Raw genomic sequence first — 18,850 nt, 5'->3', positions numbered from 1 at the left:
CACCTAATCAATTTAAATAAAATCTCTAATCTTAATCAGACCAGTCAAATGAGCTCAAAACAAACCGGGTTTTTTGGTTCTAATTCCCTCCAAAGTCCATCACAGTTAAAAGTTTCACACAATTAGAAAACCGGTAAACATATTTTTCACAGATTCACTACCTTGTTTCTCTGGCCTGACCGCTGCTGCGAAGCCCACGCTGTCAGAATGTGTGAAGCTGTTATGAAACTGGAGGTTTTGCATGTTTTGTAGTTGCTGGTCTATTTGAATATAATCAGCAGGTGAAAAATAGACTTCATGTGTGCTTAAAAGTGAGAGAGTCTGCAGGACTTAAACTGTATGAATGCATTTGGTTGAGTGATTTGGGAGGAAATGGATGGATTCATGTGTAAGCTTTTTATAGACAGTGCCATTTTCTTTTGAAGCAGCTCTGATTGTATCATTGAGGATACTCCACAGTAAATGAAATCTAAAGCCAACAGCAGCTGTATTATTTTGAGACTGCAGTGAGCCGCTGCAGTTCAGTACATCAGTAATGCACCATGGCTGAAAGTTCACCGGGTACAAGCCCCTGACGTAAATCTAAATTCTTCTGGTTTGAACCGTGCCTCTAATTCATCCCCAGAAACATGCTGGACAGATTGTGCTGTGTTTTGACTGTGCTGAAATTATGACAGATACGCAATTAAGAAAGGGAAGTTGATGGGCGTGAGATTTATTGCTGACAGATATATAGGAGAATGATATACTCCTCTCAGGCTTTCTTCAACATATTGACTTACACATAATCACTCTGTCAAGCACCTGGAGACCTGACATGAAATCTAATCGAATGAAGTCTTTAAACTGGTGCCAGATAAGCCATGTAGAATAAGCAGAACAGTTTGAAAGCCATAAAATATTACAACCGTTTTGAGACTACAATGTACAAAAATGTCTCTAATCTAATTAGTGGTTCGGTAAACATAATGGATTCAATGTGGTTAAATTCCCCAAAACAGCAATTCAGCCTAATTAGCATCTTGTTTCGTACAAAGCAAACAGTGTTTTCTAAATCTTTAGAGCTAAAGGCACAGTACGAAAGAAAGAGAACATAAAATTATGTTGTAGAGTAAAATGTTAATATTAAATCATTCCTTCTTTATGAATTTTAAATTAAAATCTGTAAATCAAAGTGGCATTGTATGGTTAAACTTTTTTTCCTTCTTTCTCTCTTTTTTACTTTTCAGGACAAATCTAAAGATGCAAAGAGCCGGCACAGCATCCGTGACCCAGTCCACACCCACACAGAACACCACAGTCGTCACCAAGTCTAGAGAACAAATCCTCACGCAGAGTAAGTTTCAAATCTGTACTTTATGCAAAAAAAGTCTGACACCCTGTTTACATTAAACGTGAATGCAGTGATGCCACATCCCAAAAGCAAACAGAACCCATGATAATCCGTGATTCTGTCCACACTGGAGTCTATTTCTGTCATACTCCATGTGTTTGATAGAAATCTAGAAGTGAACGCCTCACTTCCTGGAACTTGTTCTACAAAATATTTTAAATAATTCACATTCAATTTTGTATTGCATATTCTACTATCGTTTTCCACGATTTGTGATCAAATTAACTTTAAATGTGCCCTTGTTGATGTGTTTTACTACGTTCAATTTTCTTCATTTTGAATTTTTGCTAACATATATTTTTTTCTTGCAGTTTTGGCTTTATTCATGTTTATGTTTTCATTGAATGATTAATAGAGAATGTGTGGTCTTCCCAACCCCTTATATAACTAATAAAACATTCCCTATTTATTGTGTTCACAGGCTCAGGAGCCATGATAGCTGTAATCGTCATTGGTATAATCATCATACTCACATTTTTGCTGATAGTCCTCAAGACGTACAACAGGTATAGCAACATTTTGATGTGAACCTTAATGAATGAGTTACATACCATGAGATGAACACCTGTTCTATCTCGACTCAATAGCAGGATGTTTGTTTGTTTGTTTTTGTTTTGTTTTTTACAATTCCATTGTAATGAGGCCTAAAAATAGATAAAGACCAGGCTCACACTACATTCTCCAAAATGATTAGAGGACAAGAACACACTTAAAAATGTTCTCAGGGCTGAAAGACTTCATAGCTGTTTCATAATGAGGTTATTTATATCGTTTATCATTTAAAGTATGCACCAGTATTAAAACCATTATTAATAGGGAGATCACTTTTTTCATTTTATGGCCAGTAAATAAACAAATGCCAATATTAAAATTAGTGTTTTGTAATGTGAATGCTTTTCTAAATGTAAACAGAGGAAATGGGCATGAATTAAATATCCAATAGCTATGCCACTAAATTCTGATCATTAATATGTTACCCATCAATTTTTTATTTATCAATTCATTTTTATAATCACTTATCTGACAGGAGGACTCATGCAAACAGGATGCTGGCTGGAGGCTCCAGCAAACCAAGGAAGAAGGTGTCCTCAACAACCACAAACACAAACCTGGCCATGAGCAATGTGGGTGCGAGCTCCATTTCTGGAAGCTTTGTGCATTCTAACGCATCCTCAGTGAATGGGTACCACATTCCTCGGGTTGACCTGGCAAACGTGGACCGGAGTAATGGAGAGCATTTCAGCACCAACAGCGGCTCAACTATTGCGACGATACATGACATGCCATCAGTAGATAACACATAGCAGACTGGACTCACACGGGCGAAGATACTAACATACCAACATGAACAAAGAACCAATGGAAGAGGCCCAATCATATTTAAGCACCTGCCATTAACTGAACATTCACTACCTGTGATTTCTCATTTTATGGAACTTTGATAAAAGTCCACTTAAAAAAAAAAAAAAAAAAAAAACTGTATATGATAATGAAGAACCCGAAGAACACTTCAGACAAGTGTCCTACCACTTGACATGATTATGGTTTTATTTTTAGCACTGGATTTGGTAATGAAATGTATGTTAAAACCATAGACTGTAAAAAAAATAGGTTAAAACATATTTTACTGCCTTGAGCTGAAAACTCTTTTTCTTAAAAATGCAATTGGTGGGAGCCAGAATTCAGTTAGAAATGTTAAGGATGCCCGTCAATTTAACTTGTGTATTACTATGACATTTGCACTATAATAGTAAAGTCTCTCATAAAAGATTGTTCAAACATATACTTTGCATTTATGCATTTGACAGATGCTGAACCTATAAAGCTTAGCTTGCATTAAAAAGTATGTATTTTGTGTTTATACAGTCCCTGGGACTCAAACCCATGACCTTGATAGTGATTTAGGCGTCCAGACTCGGGAAAGTGTCGGTAACACACTGTGCATAAATATAAAGTATCTTCAGTCGTTACCTTTTTGAGCTGGTGTTAATTACATCTTTAGATGGCATTTCTTGCATGAAACAACCACAACGCCCAGTTCACTGACAAATGTTGTCAAATGAGTCAATTGAAAAGATTTAATTCTGCCTAAACTTGTTTGTGGGTTTGCAGTTTGAATCAGACTCAAGTCAGTGAATATTTCAGAACTATTACTGACACTGGAGCTGATTACATCAATGAATCATATGAATCATTCATCAGTCAGATTTAAAATGAACCAGGAACCACTGCTGGTTTTTAAACATAGTTTTATTCTAATAAAACTAAACTGGGAACTAAACCACTTTTGTAATTTTTCAACCAAAAAAAGGAATACGACTTCCAAATATTGTTTCATTGTAGGAGCCAGTCTATCATTTGCCAATTGTTAGTCCGATGCCATGTTTGAAATAATGCAGACAACTTTTTACTCTTAAGGAATCCAGACATCTCCAGAAGTAACCTCAAGAAAATTTATTCACAATCTGCAACAAAACTAAAGTATTGCATAAGAATAAAGAAAAAGAAAGAAGAAAAATACAGCAGCGCTTGATTATATAAACATGTAGAAACATTTTCTTTTCTGTGAACAGTTATACCAAGCTCTCTGGCTAATGTTCTAGTGCAACATCTCAACAAAAACACTCAGGCACAAGATAAACTTCTTCTCAAGGAGATCAACTCACATTTTGCATTTGAAAAGACATTTACAGCTATAAAGGAAAGATGCAAGAACACATACTTTGAGTACTACTCCAAGGCAACCATGTCAAGAAGATCAGTCCTTTCAACGCAACGGTGTCTTCATTAGAACTATGATAGTGTCTTGTGTTGTTTAATATCAAGTGCAAACATGAATTCAAAGTAATGGATACTGGAAGTAAATGATTGTTAAAAGCCTTCCTGAACAGAGCTGCGAATGGCGTTCACTATGTGTCATAATGTTATCATACTGAATGTGGATTTGTCTGTCTGCATCTACAGAGTCCATCTATTGCTGAAGAATATGGTTAAGTGAAGATTTTTTTTTTTTTTTTTTTTTTTTCTGGAAAGGAATTACTTCGAGACCAAAGTGAGTACATATAAGGCATTAACCTGTTACACACTCAGTTTGTTTGAAAGAAAAACAAGAAATAACACTATAAATTACGTACAAATATAAGATTTTACCTGAGAAGGAAAGGTGCCACAGCTTAAGTATGGCACACGTCACATACACACAACATGATGGCCTTTTAAGTTTTAAGCAGAATACTGAGAAATCAATTTAAAAGTCTTTCCTAATTTTAGACTGTTGTGGTCAGATATGATACTCTTTCAAACAGTTAAGTGCAGTAATTCTGTGGGACTTAAGACAGCTGGGCTGTACTGGCTTTGTTTCACCCTGGCAACATCCTCAGAAGTGCTCATAACTCATCTAAAAATTGTGCCAGTTAATTTCACCTGATTTGAAGTCTCATTCATTAAGAAGACTTTTTTCTTCTTCATCAGCCAATCATTTGGTCTTCGACTCTCTGCGTATGTTTTTAACGTACACTCAAAAAAATAGTTTCAGCAACAGCAGAAAATTACAGAATAGAAAAATAAATATCATTCCACCTGTTCGCCTTTCATTGAAGAGCAAATGAAAATGAGAAATATAATATATTTAGACACATTTCATGATGCAAGAACTCCACGTTGGATCACGTCCGAACCGTAACGTCTAGTCATCGGGCTTCGAAGTCTTTGGGCATGACACCTCTTGCCCTGTTCTGATTGGCCAAGATCAGACTCTTCCACATGGCTTCGGTTCTCACTTCCTGTCCGCAGCCGGGTCCTAATTTGAGGGGAGGCAGCGGTGGAACTTGTATTAAAAATTAAGGAAGAATTTTGGTCCACCATGTCATTTCTGTCCTGTCCACCTTTCCCCGATGACGTTCTTTCACTCCGTTTAGGAATTCTGAAACTGCCCCAGTTTTTCAGATGCCGCCTAGTTGTTCCATTTGGCACTATTTTTCCTTGATGTTGGCTTGAGTTTGTCTTCCTCGGCGATCCGTTATATGTGGTCGAAGCAGTGACCACAGAACTAGCAGTGGTTCTGCTGTGAGACAGCAGTAATCTGTCATCCATGTTGTCATGCTCAGTCTCATTCTTCACCGTGTCCTCCATTGACTTCGACTGTCTCAGTTTGTCTTTTATAGACACCTGTTCCCACAGCTTGCTCCTCCTCCTCCTGTCCTCCAGGGGACGCTCGCTCTCCTCATCTCTTCTATGAGATTCACTGCCCCTCAGCCTGCCCTCCGAACGTGTCACCATAGCTGACGCCGCCGTCTTATAACCTCCAGAGCTTGAATCAGTGACCCCAGAACTGGGAACATTGTCCATGACTAGGCTTTCCAATCTGGGCATCTTTGCAGGCTTGTCTGCTTCGATATGCTTTGAGACTCTGTAAGTGCTGCTCCCATTCTCGTGATTTTGAACAGTGGCGCCCAGGGCGCTGTTGTGGCCACAGTGACCCTTCAGAGGCTGAGGGGATGCAGGTACAGGAGGTGCCGTCCGAAAGTAAAACATAGCCTCCTCCAAACGTCTAGTAGAAGATATACCTGACCAGGAGAGAAGGAAATGGTTTAAAAAAATAAATAAAAGGAAAAACAGACAAGACAGATCAAATATTCTTCAAGTGAGTGCAGTGAGCATCATACTGACCAGCGGCACGTCCCTGCTCGAGCAGCCTGATGTGGTGATGAAAGATCTGCTCTTGCACTCGGCACAAGGTTCGTTTAATTCGTTCCCGACGACTGACCATGTATGTCAAATTACGCACCTGAACACACATATATGTAGGTGAGACATACGAATTCTACCAAAATAAAAAGTGATAGCTCACTCAAAAGTGAAAATTCTTTCATCAATTACTCATTCATTCATCTTGAGAACACAAATGAAGATATTTCTTATATTTTCTCATCCTTCTTGATGAGGTTTGTTCACATTTGATTTGCTTTATGCATGTGCAATGTTAATATATGAACAAAGGCCTAAATGAAATCTGTTCATTATTTAAAGCGATTGTATCTTGGTTTAAACCCCTTGATTTATATGGATTCATTTTCAATGTATTTTTCAACTTTAATGAGTGATTTGTTTGCATGGACTTTAAATGGAAAAATAGTAAGAGAATATTAAAAATATCATCATTTGTGTTTCGAAGATGAACAGATTTAGAACAACATGAGGGTTAATATAATAAACAACAGTTATTCATTTTTGGGTGAACTAACCATTGTGTTGAGTCAGTTGCCAAACATGAAAGACACTCTCAGCAGCAGTGGCAATACAGCACATAATAATCTAAAGATTTAACTACTCTGTAAAAATGGTTTATTTGTCTAAAACTTCCTTTGTGTAGTGGGAATAGATTTTAGGCTACCAATCTAAAATTCTTGTAGCTGGAGTTCACAGATAGTTTCATTTCCATCTGGTATTTTATTACCATAAAATTAATTACAATTCCTCCACTTATGACGTCTTGACTCAGCCCATTATTTGACAAAAGGACTAGTTTCTATTTTCTATTTGGGTTTGCCAAGCAACATATTTTATGGTCTAATGGTAGAGAAACAGGTGTTGTAATGACTGTGGCGTGACAGAACGACACAGGGACAGAAATGTTGTCAAATGTTAGTGATGACACTAATTTAAAACTTTGAGAAAGCACTGATTTTAGTCACAATATAAAAAAAAAAAAAAACCTTATTAAGGGAATCCAACAATTGATGACTGGACGATGGTTATTTTCATACTAAACCACAAAAACCCAAACTGAAATATCTTTAACTCACTAACACCGTGTCTACACCTGATGCAACACACTGCAACAGCTAAAGTGTGTTTACACTGGATGCGACAAATTGAACGTTGCAGTCAGTTGAATCTAGTGTCAGTACGTCATAGATAGAATGAGGCAGCAGTTTACTGTCAGGGATTTGTCTGTCGCGCCATGCCACGTCCAGTGAAGACAGCATTACTGATTATAATGGGTTCAATAGCATTTCCCACTCGCGTCCGGTGTAGACACTGTGTAACTGTTTCTTTAAAATCATGAAGGAAGGGCAGGGAATGGAACCTGCTGTCTAAAGCCCAAAGTATACTTCCTTTTAATGCATATGCCAGGGACAGCATACAGTGCGCGAGACGCAAGGTTCGGACTTTGCACTAATCAGTTGTTCCAAAAGATGGCAACACTAGACTGGGCCCAGTGGCGGCCTGGCCATCTGGAGCACCAGGAGTTTTCCCGGTGGGCCGCTGTACAATGTGGGCCGGCTCACTGTGTAAATATATATAAAGGATGAATTATAGCAAGTGTATGTAGCCTATATCCCTCCATCGGCCCAGATGAATGGCCCGCGCAGCCCACTTGAGTCAAACATTCTAATTAATTTAGCGCACTCTGGCTCAGTGCAGTGGCTCAAAAGCGCTCGTCAAGGTCAAAATGTTTGAAAGAGCCAATCAAAGTGAAGAAGGCTGGATTTACTGTTCACAGAAGCTGAGCTGCATGGCACTTAAATGTGAGCTGAGTTAAGATGTTAGCAGCTAAATATGACGAGACAATTCAGCAATATTTGTCAACTGTTTACGAAAAAAAAAAAAAAAAAATTTGTTAAACACCACATTCATTTCCAGGGATGCAAACTATTACTGGCCTTTTCACATTTCTTAATGCAATTTACGTTATTCATCACAATATAAGATAAGAGTGAATGTTTGTAAATCTATATCCTTTCTTCTGTAATTCCACGTGTCTAAGAAAACTTACTTTAAGAAATCTGAAGACTTTCGATTTCAAGTGTCGTGATTAGGAAAGTGATACATTATAATAAGAATATAATTTGCTATTTATTGCACATTCATCATTTTATTTATACACTGGCGGTCAAATGTTTTTTTATTTATTTATTTTTTGAAAGAAGGCTGCATTTATTTGATCATAAACACAGTAAAAATAATAATATTACACTTAAAATAGTGGTTTTCCATTAAATATATTTTAAAATGTAATTTACTTCTGAGCTTAAATCTGAATTTTCAGCATCATTCCAGTCTTCAGTGTCACATGATCCTTCAGAAATCATCCTAATATGCTGTTCTGCTGCTTAATTATTATTAGTTATTATTTGTGATCAATTATTACTAATGGTTCTTTTTATTATCAATACTGAAACCTGTTTTGCTTAATATTTTAGTGAAAACTGTGATACTTTAACTTTTTCAGGATTATTTGATGAATACAAAGTTAAAGAACAGCATTTATTTAAAACATAAGTAATTTGTAATATCATTACTGTCTCTTAAATCAATTTAATGCGACCTTGTTGAATAAAAGTATTAACTTCAATATTTTTAATCTTCCCCTAGACTGAATGGTAATTTATCACATTTTCCACAAAAATATGAAGCAGCACAACTGTTTTCAACACTGATAATAATTAGAAATGCTTCTTCAGCAGCAAATCAGCATATTAGAATGATTTCTGAAGGACCAGCATAAAACAGTCCACATTCTGCACTACATTCCTAGTCTTACAGAACAGAGCAGAGCATAAAAAAGGAAAAAAAATCATATCGGCCGCATATTAACTCAATTTCAAGCAGAGAAAAAAAACTAACTTCTGCCAAAAATTCAAACAAAAAAAATCATATCGGCCGCATATTCGCCGATACTGATATATCGGTCGGGCTCTAATTTTTATCTCTGTATTGTGTTATATTTTTATGTTAGTAAGTGGTGTTAAAAATTGCTCTGTAAGGAGCTTGTGGGTTTATGGTATGGTCCAGGGCCGCTGTTTCACAGTAGAAAACTAAACTAAAGAGACAAACAAAAACAACAAAAAAAACAGAGGCTGCAACAACAACAGATGCCCGCACTAACAAGCGCTTGTGTGAGAGGGTTATGAAAGAAGTGCAAAGACATTTTTATTGGTCATAACTTACGGAGATAAACAGAGCATTGGTCTAATTTTAAGCTTTCTAGAGAGCCTGCGTTCGCACACGCTATCAAATGGAGTATACTTTGAAAAGCTGCACATTAGATTGTATGTAAAAAAAACCTGATGAATACTTTGGGCTTAACAGTCTGAAGCTGTGATTGGTGGCTGCTGTCTTCCTTTATATTGTGCCAAGTAGTAATGTGGCTACAGAATGGTTTTGCAAAACTTACCCTCTCTAGATCCTGTCTTAAATGCGTGAAGAGGCGGAGTCGCCGCAAAAGCACTTCCTGTTCCCGACGGGCAAGGCTTTCTTCTTCCTCTTTCTTCGGCATGATGAGTGGCTGGTTAAAGTTCACCTTCCTTTTCAATTTCCAGTATTGGAACAGGAAGTCCACAGTTTCCAGGGGCAACTGCAGGTGCTCTGCGACTTCATCAGCGGCGACGAAGCGATAGAACTCGTCCTCCAACTGCTGAACTCGAAGTTTACGCTCACTGAGTCTGGTTTCTTCGGGGGTTTGTGCTAGCCTGGGCTGTGAAGAGGATGAGATGTCCACTCCCCTATTTCTCCTTCTCTCTTCGCTGGTCTGGACCTTCACTGGCCTGTCATCATCTCCCTCTTCCTCATTCCAGTCCATTCCTGAGTGCTTGGGACAAAAAGACTTAAACTTGACTTCATCAGCCTCTGTGAGGATTGTGTTCATCTTCAACCCACACTGCAAACCGCAAGTCACATGGAATGCCACACGGCAACTTTTGGCAGAACACTAGGGGGATTTGGAAAGAGAGAATGTCAGGATTAAAGCACAGAAGATGGGGAAAATGAAGTTGATTTTTTTTTCTTTTTTTTTAGAAATTAACAAAATTCTACATTTAAACCAAGTAGCATGGATGCAGCATCTTGCAAAAACCAAACTGAATAAATAACACTGCTTTTGGCAGTCAGCAACTATTAATTTATTCCAAGCGTCCAATACCTGAGGGGGATTACAGAAATAAAGTGAAGTCATGTGATTTCAACATGTTGGCCCCCATGAGGTGACTCAGTCCATGGAAAATTAAACAGCCTTTATCAGAATACTGATATAACCTCAATCTATGTGAATGCACATTATTTCAAAAACTTTTTAAAAAAACTAAAAATAACTAATTTCTAAAACCTTAAATGATGGTATCAATTAATAATATTTTATTCTTCATAGAATACCCAAATAAACTAAAAATAAACTAGTCTAAAATGAAATAAAACAAAATATTCAAGTTTAAAATGCCCTTTGGGCCCTCTGGAAGATTTTGAATATCTGAATGAACAACATATTAAGTCATCTATATATAAGTCAAACATTAGCACTGTGTACCTGAATACAAGCTCCTGTTTTCTCTTTACACAGACAGCATATTAGAGCCCATCTGTTGCTGGGTATATGGGACACATTAGTGATAGGCTCCATTTTCTCAGGGTTACCAATGCTTACCTAGAGGTAAAGAGCACACAACAAAGACCAGTCTGAGCTCACACACTACTCTTAACAAAATTACTTTATAAGTCTTAATTTTTGCATGCATCCTTACTTCTGGTATCCAGAGGGCACAGCTGACGTGAACCCACTTGGTGCCACTGCGAGTGGGTTTCATGGCCCCACCTTTTTTAGGACACAGATGACATTTTGGAAAGATGCCCAGTGCACAAGTACGACAAAGCCAGCTGCCCTCAGGAACCTTCAGTATACCGTAACATGCCTGTGGGGAGGTACATTGTTATATAATTCATATGTGCTTGCACATGCATTCAGACACTCAGGTGCACAAACACATATACACACACACCTGATGCACACAGATGTTGCACTTGTCACAGAACACCATTTCATTGCCGTCCTCGCCGTCAGGGGACTGACAGACGTCACACACCACGTCTTCATCGTACTCTATGCCAAGCCCCTCCTCCGTTTCCATGGCGTGGCTCATGTTGTCATAGCAACGGTGCTCAAACTCCTCCATGACCCGCTCCATTGTCAGCTCATCCAGGAGTTGCATACCTACAAGCAAATCAGTCAGTCACACATGACATTTGTTTCAACAGTGTGTAAGAAATTTGAGTGCATAATGGGTAAAATGAAAACTCCGGACTGTATCTGCTCACCCATCTTGCTGAACTCCTCGTTAGCAATCTGCAGCCAAGCTACGTCCTCCTCATTCAGGTCATAACGACACATGCCATCAGCTAGCGTCTGAATACCCACGTATCCCAGCATCGATGACTCAGATGAGCGAATCAGCTTCTTCGGCCTGATGAACAGAGGAGCGGGGGATTTCTCAGCTACAGTGCTGCAGGGAAGGAAAAAAAAACAGGAATAAACTAATGACATCCATCAAAGAAGAATAGTTTGACAAATAAAAAATAAAAAAAACTCATACCGCACTGTACACTGCGGTATGGAGTCGGGACTAACAGGGACTTGAACCCCTTTCTCCCACTCCTGCCGCCAGGGATCTGCCAGCTCATAATAATCCTCTGGATTCAGCTGGTATGAATCATGCAGCTTCATAGCAGTGATCAGGTCTGTCCTGAACACCTGGAGGAGAAAGAAAAGGGGCTGTGACTATAAGAACATGCATGAAAAGATTTGTGACAAATATCTACAACATTATCATCTTTTAGTCTGTTAGTGTCGCATGTGAGGCAGGTCTGTGTACCTCTGAGGGTCTTTTTCCATTCTGTTTCCTGTGCTTCGAGTTGGAATGCTGAGAGCAGGATGTGGAGTTACCTGAAAGAGACAGTAAGAAATGCATGTAATGTGTTGTGCTAAAGACTCTGAGAAAGAGGGACACTTCATGTTATTAGCAGCATTAACGGTTATATTAGTTTAAAAAAATGGCAGTATTAGTTCTGCATAAGGAGAGGGCTTGTGACATGTGTATTAAAATAATACTAATAATGATGTGGACAGATAATTTATAATATACATATTGCAAAAATAAGATTTCATGGTGACTTTAATAACATGCAACTTCAGTATTACCAGAAAGGCAATATAGATTACTCGAGGCAAGTTGGTACTAGAAAAAAAAGTGCCTGTCTTCTTACTTCCATTATCCGAGTCCTCACTGGTGCTCGGGACACGGCTTCGCTTCATCGTCAGCTGCCGTGGCCTTCGAGTGATGCAGAAATCTACAGAGATGTCTGCTGAGTGCACTGCTTTCCCCCAGCCAGCCACAACTTGACTAAAGCCAGCAGAGACAGGCAGATTCAGAGTTAAAGAAGACTTTACAAGCCTAACTCAACTTAGAGACTACATTAAGATACTTATTATTAAACATTACATAATCCTCCTATTTGAGCTTAATATGCAGAATCAATTCATAAGTAATTCGTACGCCAATTCCACCAAAACGTGGGGCTATCCAAACGATGTTGTGGCTAGAAGGGATACAGCAAAAATCGGAAGTTAACAATAAATTTAATTTTCTACCCATTAGATTGTTTTATTAACGTCTACACCTACCCCAACCCTGAACCTACCCCTTACAATAATGCAAAAATGTGTGAGAAAAATTACGCTATGTTGATGTGCGCATGGCCAGCAGTTTTTGCTGTATGCCATCTAGCCTTAACCATCCAACCTCTGCTGATTGGTTGAGCACTACAACATAACATCGGAGCAACCAATCCCGTGGCTCTGAAGGCGGGACTATCTGTTGAATAGACCAATGGCAGACTGACATGCTCGTGAAACGTACAACTTCACATTTAAGTTGGTTATTTTGCTCTAAATATTAAATATCATGTGTACATACCATTAACTTATCCGCTTCATCTGTACATTCAATTAAAATCCGATTTTTAAATTATCCAATGCACCGTGTTGACTCAAATTTCTGAGCGATGCACTCATGCCTGGAAAGTCATAAACACTCCTTACATAATGTATACTTTTTATCATATACCGAATATTTAACGACTGAAAACGGTAAAAGACGAACTATCTTTCATTACAGAACAACACCGTACGATTTTTTTTATTAGTATTTACTCGACTAATTAAGCAAACCAAAAACAGATTAAAAAAATGGATTAGATATGCCAAGCTTAATAAAATTTAACCAAAAACATATAGTTCAAAATAAATTTTAAAGATACAACTTCAAAATCTCGTAACTATCTGCTAATTTCAACTGCATTACAGTTAAAAACAAACAAAAACAAAAACAAAACACAATAATTCTGCCCAAATTCAACGTCTCACTCCATATAAACAACAGCTCACGCTGCGCAAACGTTCGGTTCCATGTGACGCCACTGGCAGAACACGCCCCTTGACGTCACATAGCTGTCCATTTTAATGCCAGTTAAAAACAAAACTATTATTATTATTATTATTATTATTATTATTATTTTCCCACTGAATCCAAGTTAACTTTACAGTGTTTTAATACACAACATCTGCTGCACTTTGGTATATTCAAAAACCAACTTATAGTACCAAGAAACATACAAGTGTGTTGCTACATTCGTTGATCAGAAACTTATTTTTATTGCACAAATACATACATTTGGCGGATTTATCTTCTAACGCAAAAATCAAAAGAAAGTTTAATATTTCCTAACGCTATTTTCCCAATATCACGGCAGAGCTGAATCTGGACCAACCCAGACCGTGGCACGGGGAATTTTTCTAACACCCATCTAAACATAACCAAAATTCATATAAGTTATACACTTAAACTGCAAAACATGGGCATGCGTTTGATGACATTTGCCGGTTCAACACCAAAACCTTCAGGTTAAATAATATAAGGCGCACAGTCAGGCCAGGACGCGCGCGCCGAACTTGCGACATGACGCTTGGACACAACACGCGCGTGCGCGCGCACGACCAGCAGCTACGCGATTCAAAGTAACTACCAAATATCACAGCAAACCACACCAGGAGCTTATAGAAATTAATACAGAGGCCAAATGCATGTAAACATTTATTTAGGGCAGCGTCTGCTGCTGCTCAACTTAATCTTTTGGCGCCATTTTAATGACGTGCTACATTTGCACCGGACCATCTGCATGAAGAGCTCGCGGAAATCCTGGAAAGCACTTGACCGTCCCTGCCTGTAAAACACGTATACTACAGCACAGCAAGAAAGTGTAGTGTACCTGCATAGGAAGATCTCGCTGATCCTGCGCTGGCTTTTCTATGTGGCGCTTGCTCAGAGTAGTCGCCTCTCCTCCACCCCACACACACAAACACATGCAGGTTACGTGTGCGAGCGCGCGCTGCTGCTGCTGCTCCTCCACCACCTGCAGGGGGAGCTAGTGCGCGCTCACGCACGAACATTTCGGCTGTCCCATGATATCCACATCTGTTTTGGAGATGACAGGGACTTGTTTTGTAAAGCTCAGGTTAAACGCTACTCATTATTTAATATTAATCAATAGAAACCTCTGTAAATAAATATTTATTATTATTTAATCACAGCTACTAATCAGAAGTAGGTTCATGTAATGCATTTGAAATATCAGTCCAGTTTAAATAATCTCAGTTACGAAAATACGAATCCATTTGAGTTGTTTACTTGTTTGTAAGCAGGTGAGATGCATCATGAACATTCTGAACCTTTGATGAAAGGTAAAAAATACAAAAGCTGGAAATCACATTGAGATCACGTCACAACAAAATACTTTGTTCATTGTTTCCTTTTATATGATTTTTTTTTATCGGTGGACAAGTATAAATGTGAGGCACAACGTCAAGGGTGGTGCAAGGTTTTTACTAAAAAAAAAGTACACAAACAATTGAAAAAATAATCAAGAGCCATTTTTTTATAGAAGGATGGTAAATGAATTGTATTAGGGCTATTTGATACAAAAAGCATATTGTTGAAATGGAATGAGGCCAAGAAGTGATATTCAGATTTTCTTTAGTTAAAAATCATCTACTGCCAATTTAATCAATGGATTGTGTACATTTTTAGAAGATTTTTTTTTTTTTGACTATGTTAGTTTAACAAGTAACCACTAGGGGTCACACTTAACCATTTGTCAAGACAAGGGTGCACAGATACATAAGAAGGGATATAGGGAGGAGCTTAATTTGACACCACTGGCCAATCCAAAACAGCTCCTTATCCCACCCCTTCTCAGACTACATCTGGTAGGCCTCAGGTGTCAAGTTCACAAAAAACGTAACTAATTGGTACTAAAACAGCCTTTTGAAGGAATTGTAAGGATCACGAGTGGGCTCATTCTCTGATGGAGAAAAAAAATGCTTTATAACTTTACAAAACAAGGCCAAGGTTGAACAACAGATGTCTGAGATGCGCATGAATATGATTACTGCCTTATATTTTAAAATGTTATTTATTCCTGTGATGGCAAAGCTGAATTTTCAGCAGCCATTACTCCATGACATGGACCTGTGCGAATTCAGCTAGAAATTATAAATAAGTTGTAAATACGTATAAATATTATAAATAAAAATCTACTGAAATGTATATGTCTGTAATGCCACTTTAAATCAATTTAATGCATCCTTGCTGAATTAAATTTTCTTTAAAAAAAAATAAAATCTTACTGACCCCAAACTTTTGAATGGTAGTGTAGTTTTTCATTTATTTTTCTTAGTTAATGTGCTAACTGGTATAATTTAAAAATGCCTAACAGCATTGCATTTATCAGCACAGTGTTATTGTCATCAAGTGTTTAACGTGTTCATGTTTAATACAGATGGTTTTATGATATATTATGTATAAGAAACATTCATTTGAGGCCATTTTTGAGTATTTCAGTTTTACATTTCCGAGTTATTTTAGTTTTTATTTATATTTTAGTTAAGAATTTTTTTCTTTTATTTAGTTTCTATTTCAGTTTTCATTAACTATTGTTACACAAAACACATCAAATATTCTGTGGTCAGGGCAGCCATTAGACTGCTTTTTGTTTTGCTTGTAAGGACAGAGAACCGGTCAAATGCGAACCATTAACAATGTTACGATGCGTCATAAGTCATTATGCACCCTCTTGAAAACAGATGGTGTCGTCTTGCTGGGTGAAATGCTGCTGAGCAGTCTGGACCACAGCCGGGAGATCCAGCACCGTGACAGTGGAGGAAGGATCCTCTTTAGCCAGTTCTCACGCTAATGCACCAAAGCAGCCTGCAAAGCATCTCAAAATAACATAACTTGCAAACCTACTACTTCTTGCATATCTTGCATATTTTATTCTAATAATCTACAGTTATGAGCTTTTTATTTTTAGCTCAAATAATTCAATTCCTATTTCATAAGGAAAGACTCAAAACAACATTTATACTCACCTCCCAGATCTCTGACGGTCTTGAAGTTAGAAAGATCGAAAGTTGTCCCATGAATTTCAGCATCTCCTCTTCTGACCTGAAACAAAACATTGACCCCAGTGTCAATGGTTTACTGTCACTTTTGATCATTTCAACGCATCTTTGTTAAATAAAAGTATTCATTTCTTGACAATAAAAATCTGGAAAACAATACAAAGATACTGATATTTTGGAGTAGTATTTTTTCTGTAGAAAATCTCTATCATGTAGAGATTTTGGGCTAGTCTTGGCCAGGTATAGATTAGCGACATCTGTACTGCTGTAAAAAGCTATGATTGAAAACAAGAGTAAAAGTTTGGAAACTTGGTGAATATTTTAATAATTACCTAAACACAATAGATAGATGATTTTATGAACAAATAGATATTGACATTTTTTCACCTTTACATCACAGAGCAATCAAGGTAACTTCCACATAATAGTGGAATATAATATATATATTTACAGGAATATAAAATTGACTCGCAGCTCACCTGTTCCCTGCACCACTTCCACATCCACAATGTCAATGGCAACCAGAAGATCTAGTAAACGCTCTACACCATCTTCACTGGTGCCAAGCTTCTGTGCCACTTCAACTGCACTCATGGGCTTTTGGGATTGGAGGAGAAGGTCAAACACCTCTAATTCGCAAGCTGAAAATATTGCCTGGAGGAGAGCAGGGATTCAGGATATTTAAATAAAAATGTCAGTGAGAACATTTTATGTTATTTATGTGCTTGTCATGTCTTTTAAAGGGTAAATGCAACTTAAGCTGAAAAAAAAAAAAAAAAAAAAAAAAATGCATTTTCTAATTGAATGAATATGTTTGCATTTCAACCTGAAGCCATTTTCACAAAAATAATGCAATTCTCTCTTTTGTTTTCCTTCTTGTTAGGATATTTTAAATAGACAACTAGGCAATATTTTGATTACTGATATATGACTAAATAAGACTTTTGCAGTATGATTTTTTTGGACTAATACTGTCTGCAGCTACTATATTTCCCCAGGAAAAACCCAAAGTTGAAGTAATATTGTGATATGTTATTACTGTTTCCTGTTTTTAGATATTATTAAATGTAATTTATTTCTGTGAGCTGAATTTTCAGCAGCCATTACTCCGGTCTTCAGTCTCACATGATTCTTTAGAAATCATTCCGATATGCTGATTTGGTGCTCCATAAACATTTCCTATTATACATTTTTAATACTGCTTAATAAAATTACTGAAAAAAAAATACATTAAATAGAAATCACTTACAAATAGAAAAGAACGGTATTTATTTTAAATAGAAATCTTTTGTAATAATAGATGCTCTCGCATAAAACATTTACTCATAATCCAACAATAAATGTCATGTGTGGTAAACATTGTTAAAATGGTCTGCTAAACATACCTGAGGTGATTCCACATAACATAGAAAGTAGCACAGAAGTACTGATTTATATCAGTTGACTTATTGGTATTCATGCACTCATTTTGATAACATCTCAGTTGTAGAGATATAAGGAATTCAGTATGAGTCTCACAAAGATATAGAATAAAACACAAACCTTGGAGATTCTTAATCCATTGAAATATTCCAAAAGTTTAAAAAGGATAGTCCAGTTCACTCTGGGATATATGCTCAGTCATGGTGAGAAACGTCCCTCCTGTTAAAGTCAAGCTGACCATCAGCTCCAACTTAACGGTGCTGGTCATATAATTAGAATATCATCAAAAAAGTTGATTTATTTCACTAATTCCATTCAAAAAGTGAAACTTGTATATTATATTCATTCATTGCACACAGACTGATATATTTCAAATGTTTATTTCTTTTAATTTTGATGATTATAACTGACAACTAAGGAAAATCCCAAATTCAGTATCTCAGAAAATTTTAATATTGTGAAAAGGTTCAATATTGAATATTGACCTGGTGCCACACTCTAATCAGCTAATTAACTCAAAACACCTGCAAAGGCCTTTAAATGGTCTCTCAGTCTAATTCTGTAGGCTACACAATCATGGGGAAGACTGCTGACTTGACAGTTGTCCAAAAGATGACCATTGACACCTTGCACAAGGAGGGCAAGACACAAAAGGTTATTGCAAAAGAGGCTGGCTGTTCACAGAGCTCTGTGTCCAAGCACATTAACAGACAGGCGAAGGGAAGGAAAAAATGTGATAGAAAAAAGTG

At 37.3% G+C, this 18,850-nt stretch overlaps 1 protein-coding gene and 1 long non-coding RNA gene across 5 annotated transcripts; both read right to left on the bottom strand.

The window, feature by feature from the left end:
* Nucleotides 1-3,832: 3,832 nt before the first annotated feature.
* LOC109108093 (protein Jade-1) lies at nt 3,833-14,670 on the bottom strand. Of its 4 annotated transcripts, XM_042774122.1 has the most exons (13): nt 13,138-13,699; nt 12,900-13,035; nt 12,651-12,760; nt 12,428-12,564; nt 12,037-12,107; nt 11,758-11,915; nt 11,483-11,667; nt 11,167-11,378; nt 10,912-11,079; nt 10,698-10,814; nt 9,573-10,106; nt 6,062-6,179; nt 3,833-5,958 (listed from the first exon to the last, which is right to left on the bottom strand). In XM_042774122.1, the coding sequence occupies exons 4-13, from the start codon at nt 12,474-12,476 to the stop codon at nt 5,033-5,035; spliced, it is 2,538 nt and encodes an 845-aa protein (XP_042630056.1). In that variant the 5' UTR covers nt 12,477-12,564; nt 12,651-12,760; nt 12,900-13,035; nt 13,138-13,699; the 3' UTR covers nt 3,833-5,032. The 4 variants fall into 4 exon arrangements, with proteins under 4 accessions (XP_042630056.1, XP_042630057.1, XP_018976816.1 ...); XM_042774123.1 differs by lacking the exons at nt 12,900-13,035; nt 13,138-13,699 and adding an exon at nt 14,489-14,670; XM_019121271.2 differs by lacking the exons at nt 12,651-12,760; nt 12,900-13,035; nt 13,138-13,699 and adding an exon at nt 14,489-14,669.
* Nucleotides 14,671-15,057: 387 nt separating this feature from the next.
* LOC109108617 lies at nt 15,058-17,781 on the bottom strand. Its single transcript, XR_002020918.2, has 3 exons — nt 17,159-17,781; nt 16,647-16,722; nt 15,058-16,485 (listed from the first exon to the last, which is right to left on the bottom strand). It is a non-coding gene; the product is annotated as an uncharacterized LOC109108617 (long non-coding RNA).
* Nucleotides 17,782-18,850: the final 1,069 nt, after the last annotated feature.

This window comes from Cyprinus carpio, chromosome A17 (assembly GCF_018340385.1).
Source record: "Cyprinus carpio isolate SPL01 chromosome A17, ASM1834038v1, whole genome shotgun sequence".
Lineage (NCBI taxonomy): Eukaryota > Metazoa > Chordata > Actinopteri > Cypriniformes > Cyprinidae > Cyprinus > Cyprinus carpio.
This window is presented reverse-complemented; position numbering and strand designations above follow the sequence as displayed.

What these genes read in the sequence shown, in the direction of transcription:
- LOC109108093 (XM_042774123.1), bottom strand. Translation starts at nt 12,476, where the DNA reads ATGAAGCGAAGCCGTGTCCCGAGCACCAGTGAGGACTCGGATAATGGA. An exon ending in ATACCGCAGTGTACAGTGCG is followed by an intron (nt 11,668 to 11,757) that starts GTATGAGTTTTT and finishes CCTTCCCTGCAG; the next exon opens with CACTGTAGCTGAGAAATCCC. An exon ending in GTGCCCTCTGGATACCAGAA is followed by an intron (nt 10,815 to 10,911) that starts GTAAGGATGCAT and finishes CTTTACCTCTAG; the next exon opens with GTAAGCATTGGTAACCCTGA.